The sequence below is a fragment of the Pterocles gutturalis genome, unplaced genomic scaffold (assembly GCF_000699245.1).
Source record: "Pterocles gutturalis isolate BGI_N339 unplaced genomic scaffold, ASM69924v1 scaffold8637, whole genome shotgun sequence".
Classification (NCBI taxonomy): domain Eukaryota; kingdom Metazoa; phylum Chordata; class Aves; order Pterocliformes; family Pteroclidae; genus Pterocles; species Pterocles gutturalis.
In genome coordinates, this window is record NW_010110276.1 from 113,595 (window position 1) to 119,594 (window position 6,000).

The following is a 6,000-nucleotide window of genomic DNA, read 5'->3' on the forward strand; positions in this document are numbered from 1 at the left end:
CCAGAGCAGCCAAGGAAGGTTTGGATGGGCTGTATCCCTCCATAGACTGTGCAGAAGATCCTCATTAGTACAAAATGTCACCTATCAGCTCCATAAGACAGCAAACAACTTATTTGTGTGATGGGGAGAAGGGACCTTAGTATGTTCTTACATGTCTCTTGGCGACCTGAGAGTCAGGTACAGCACAACACTGGGTTCCTGGGCTAACATCTGGAAAATGGAAGGGTCCCAAAGGGTGACACTGCAGCCCCTGGTGCCAGGGGACAGCCAGCCAGCCCCAGCAAGACCAACACCGACCAAGGGCTCAGCTCAGCCAGCCACAGACAGACTCATTCCTGAACAGCAAGGGACATTGAAGAATTTTGTTCAAAAATCCCAACCAACCTCTGGGCAAAATTCTGACAGCAGTAATTTATGGGAGGGAAAAAAAAAAAAAGGCTGCATGTGCCCACCCACCGTTAGCCTCACCTGAGCACGGATGTGGCATTTTAAAAACTTAATCAAGGAAAATTAGTTTCTATGGCAACTAATGGTGCATTTAATAGATGGAGTGATGAGCGCTGTGTATAAGAATGCTGCAAAATACGAGTGGCGGTGATACATCAAATGCTGCACAACCACACCAACATGCAGTGATGCGTTGGGGTGCTCGGAGCTTTCTGTGTAATTAGGACTGAGGCTAAGTTTTGGGGAACAACAGTGTGAAAGTGTTTGCAATTCTCTTCCCTTGCAATAATTACCGCAGCATTATGTTAATTCTCCCCAAAGGACCCATCGATATTGATTAGACCTCAACAAATAGTTGTAGACGCCCCATCCCTGGAGGGGTTCAAGGCCAGGCTGGATGAGGCTTTGGGCAACCTGGGCTAGTGGGAGGTGTCCCTGCCCACGGCAGGGGGTGGCACTGGATGGGCTTTAAGGTCCTTTCCAACCCAAACCATCCTGTGATTTTGTGAAATTTTGAACAAAGTTTCAAAACAGTTTCCAGTTTGCAAGTGCAGCCACCAACCTGAATGCTTGAGTTTCCCTATATCCCCCTGCCCGTAACCAATCGGAGGGAGAATTCTGTGGCATGTAGTGGGAAGCTAGTAAGAGTAAATCTGAAGAAGTGTGTTCAAAGAGAGGCCCCTACAGAGCAGCGTCATTTCAACTTGGAGCAGATCACAAAGCGGCATGCGCGAGTCATCAGCCTGCTACAGAACGACATCAATTGATCGAACAGTTAAAAGCAAAGCCTAGGAAGACAAAAAGGCATAAACGTGCACTTTGGTAAAGCATACAGGAGCACTGACATGAAAGAGAAGAAAAAAAAAAGAAAATATTCATTCCTCCTCCTAGACTTGCAATAAGCATCCACCCCGGAGAGCCTCAAGGATGCCAGGAGAGGGCTGAGCTGGCACCACGTCATGCACACCCGCACCAGCCTCACGGGCTAATGTCTTTTTAAAGCCATGAGCATACCCTTAGCAGAAAAACTCTGTTAGCAGCACTTTGTCTTTGCCTTTTTGTTGCAGTTTTGAACCCAGCTGAGAGCCAAACGCTACAGAGCTGCTCTCTCACCCTCCCCTATCCCCAGGGATGGGGGAGAATTAAAAGGGTGAAAGGAAAAAAGACTTGTGGGGTGAGATCAGAACAATTTAATAACTACAATAATATTGGAAATAATAATAATGATGATGATAATAGTGATACATACAAGTGAGTGACACTGCTCACCACCCCATGACCAAGGCTCAGCCTGTTCCCAGCCAACGATCCCGGAGCAGGGAGAGTCCCGAAACCGCAATCCCAGAATGGAGATAAGAGCCCGAGTGTACGAGAGACCGAGACGACCCTGAGAGAGGGGCGACCCGGAGGGAGACAACCCGGAGCAAGAGAGAGCCCTTCCGGCCAGAGCCTCCCCTCTCTCCTGGGCATGCCGGGCATGGGATGGAATAGCCCATCGGCTCATTTTAGTTAATGTGTGTTTCCTGCCTGTTTCTGAGTTGGGAGGAGGGAATACAGTGAACACTGATGGGGGATTTTATAAATGCCTTCTGCAGGAGTGCTTACTTCTTACAGCGTTTAAAACAAAAGGAGTTCCTATGTATGCCAATGATAATTGAAAAAGTTTGAGAAACACATGCAAGTTGAACAGCATTCTTAGAATAGATACATAGTTACATATTTTATAAACTCACTTCCCAGGGTTTGATAAAATATCATTTTGAAAATAATTTCCATACGATTTGCAAACCAAATACGATCACCTTCTGTGCAAAAATCGGTAAAAAATTGAAGCACTGAAAAGACTGGCAATTACCACAACATGCGGATGGAAGTCTCTTGCATAAAAGAAGAAAATAAAAATGTATTTTCCCCACTTCCATCTGCAGGGAGAATAGGCAGCACCCTGCCAGATACTTCTCCTCAAACCCATCTCATATTGAAGGCTGTCTGAAAATAAGAATCCAACAATATATTATCAAGTTCCATATATAAATTCTGCACATATATATAAGGAAGGCTTAAAATTAAATGCCCTATCACCCCTGGCAGCCAGCCACTGCTTCGTAGTCACAGCAAACACCCTGCAGCCCTTCCCCTAAAGAACCAGGTCCATAAAGCAGAACATATCCAACAAACAAACAAAAAAATATATTATCTGTATTTAAAATACCCAAGAGTAATAATTGGCGGGTAAGAGTAGTTCCCCAACAGCTGGGAAGAGCCAACACCAGCCCACTGATTTTCCATCCACCCCAATCGGTGCTTTCCCCAGCAGCCCCATATGGCAATGCAAAAAGCTACAGTGACTTAGACTTTAAAAAAAAAAAAAAAAAACCACCAAACACACCAAAACAAAACAAAACAAAAAACCACCACACCACAACCCAAATTTCTGGAGCACTGAAACAGAATGGAAATTTAATAGGAAGGTGATAAAAAGGCCAATGTTCAAATGCAGCCCTGCCAGGCCTCCGGTATTTTGCTGCAGAATCACCCATCTGAGACTACCAAAACTATCCCCCTGCTCTCAGGCAATGAATCTGCAAAAAATATTGCGAGTCTCGGAGAGCTGTAACATGAGAGCGAGTGTGAGAGAGCAGACCGAGGTGCTGGCTGGCCCGGAAAATCTCTAAACAGGTAAAATGAAGCAAAATCAATTTTGCATCTTGAATCACAGGTGAGAAAATAGAATTTTTTATGGGGAAAAAAAAAAGCAAAAAAAAAAGCCACATGGTTGCTTTCTTGAGAAGACTGTTTGGTTGCACAGCCTTTTTTTTTTTTTTTTTCTGATTCAACAGCATCATAAGCTTTGTTAGTCCTTGAGATGGCATCTTCCATAGCTGGTCCAAAGAATTTTCCCAACGGATAACACCCCCACGTGCTTTGAAGCTGCCTCAAGCCTCCAGGCAGGTTTGAGAGTGATTTCTGATTTCAGCCACACCAAACCTCGCAGGCTGCTGGTCAGCTTTGGCAGAGAAAATGGTTTGAGAAAGAAACATCCTCCAAGGAAGCCCGTGGGAAGTATGAGTCCACCCTCCTCCTGCTCTTTTCTGCCTGCAGATGAAGGTGCTACCTACTGACCTCCACCCCAACACCCAACAGGCTTGGGATCTTAAAATGTTGTTAAATAAGCCTGGATGAGAAAAGTTTGGGAAGGTGGAAACGTTGATATTAAAACATTATTATCAGCTTTTATGAGCATGGTCTGTATCAGCCCAGGGTCCCTCACTCGGCTCTTCCATCGAGGAGCCACCAGCGTCCTCCTCACCTTTCCCCTGCCAACGGTCAATGAGGCACCAGCCTCCCATGGCATGAGCACCACTGCAGCACAGAGGGTGATCCGCAACGGGAGAGAACATGATGGCAGGGCAAGAAATACTCTTCACACCTTGTGAGGTGCTGAATATTATTCATACTAAAAGAACTGATTTTAAAACACCAGTGTTCTTATTTGGGGTTTTATCAAAACATCTGGACACATAGCCCACTCTAGGAGGGTAGTTTTTTTTCAGCTTTTTTTTTTTCTTTCAGCTGGTAAAAGCTAGACAGAGATCACTGAAATTAAAAGAAAAATGGCTTGCTTCATAACTTTAAGTTGACTTTAAGGTGACTGCAACTTAGAGAGCACAACTGTGTGCAGTTGGAGTTTTCTAAGACACAGCCTGACCTATGCCTTCCCTGGAACCAGCATGAGCTAAACGTCAACTTCCTTATTTTTAAATCTTCTCATTAAATCAGAAACAGCTATGGAATAACTGGCAGAGAATCAGCACATCCCTCCTTCATGAAGGAACATCAGTCACCTGCAGACTTGACGCCTCCCAGTGAACCCCCCTTCCCCAGCTCCCGCCTGTCCTACGCGATTGCAAGAGAGGTGGTTAATTCACCAAAGGAAATCCTTGTGAGATATTCTAGTGTTCAAAAACTCACACAAATAGATGTGCTGTGAAACGTGGCAATCCCAGCTGATTACAGATGCACCTCGGTACTCAGCTCCTTTACCAAAGTGGCAATGGTCACTTTGAGGGAACTGAGAGCAGGTTTGGTTCAAAAAGGAAAGGAAAAAATGGAAATGGAAAAGCAGAACCAGGGAGGGAATAAAGCATCACACCTGCACAGGTCTTGGAAGGTCTTAAATTAATTTAAAATAACCTATTAATGAGGTACTCTGGGCAAAGGGGGATGGCAATGGAAGGGACAGACCACAGAAGCCGTAGCACAGGCTGACAAGTGTCTTTGGCTTTGAATGGGATGCTATGAAACAAGAGTTAGGCATGAAAAAAAAGTAACTTATTTCTGTTTAACTTTTGCTTTCTGCAGGGCTGCAATGCCATGTTTCCTACAACATCTGAGACCCATGCGCACAGTGAGACCCCCTGAGCTCTTGTGTGCCCCTTCCAGCTGTTCACTCTGGTGCCTGCTGCCTACATTCAATTTCCCTCATCCTCGTATTTGTTTTTCCTTCCCTTCTATCAATCCTGATGATATTCCAAGCTCTCACATCAGGACCCCACACTACAGCACAACACTGACCTGCTGATTTTAATACCACCTCCCTAGCCAGTCATTTAAAAAAAAAAAGCCATAAAAACTTTTCTGCTGTTGATAGTTCTTCTGCAACACCCCAACATCAAACCAACAGCCTGGACAATTCCCCCTCCTCAGATCCTGTTGCACTGAGCTCTACCACCCTGCACCAGCCTAGTTCTTAGCAGGAGACAACACCGAAGAGGAAAGGCACAGTGACCCGCGGCGGGCTGCCATCGGTCACGGCAGGGGCTCACCTGTGGCCGAGGATGGCCGGTGACCAGGCAGGTCAGCTCCAGTGTCTCGCCCTCGCGGATGGTGTAGACCCTCTCGGAGTAGCGTTCCTCCTCGATGTTGCACGCCAGGCCCGAGTGCACGATTCGCACCGTGGGGGGGGCTGCAAAGACCCAGAGAGAAAACCAGGTGAGCATCATCTGGGGCTTTGCTCAGACCCATCTCCACCCCTGCACACCCCCGACCGAGGCTGGAGCTGAGTATTTTCACCATGGAGAATATCTTTGCTTACTCAGCGTACGCGCATTCGGCAGCAGCAGAGATTTCCGCGGTATTTATTCGTACCTCGCAATCCCCCAAACGAAACCTTTGCAAACTCATCTGCATTCCAGTTATTTGAGTTCCTATTTCCAAATGAACTCTGCGTTATTGTTCTTTTTTTATTATATATCTTTCTAAATGTATTATCGCAGTCATTATGCAAATGAGAAGCCTTAATTAAACCATTAAAATTAAGCAGCAGAAGCAGCGGGACTGGTGCTGTTTCCTTTCAAAGTCGATACCAAAATCCTGCTGCTGTCAGAGGGATCGGGATTTGGACCAAAGGTTAGGTTCAAGCAGAACCCTTACTTTAATTTTCTTGTATATGCAACCTGAACTACAGGAATTTATGCTGGTTTACATGTTGCACCTGTAGGAAAACTACCATGTTGTTGCTAATACCGCGAGTACAAATTACAGCTCTGTTTC

At 45.7% G+C, this 6,000-nt stretch overlaps 1 protein-coding gene across 1 annotated transcript in view; it reads right to left on the reverse strand.

Annotated features, from left to right (window-relative positions):
* The window catches only part of MDGA2 (MAM domain containing glycosylphosphatidylinositol anchor 2), a gene marked incomplete at its 5' end in the record, with an annotated part of 110,683 nt that extends 105,270 nt beyond the window's left edge, over positions 1-5,413 (reverse strand). Inside the window, one exon of the mRNA XM_010073296.1 lies at positions 5,274-5,413. Within this exon, the coding sequence (XP_010071598.1) occupies positions 5,274-5,413 (140 nt within the window). The remainder of the gene's footprint in view (positions 1-5,273) is intronic.
* Positions 5,414-6,000: the final 587 nt, after the last annotated feature.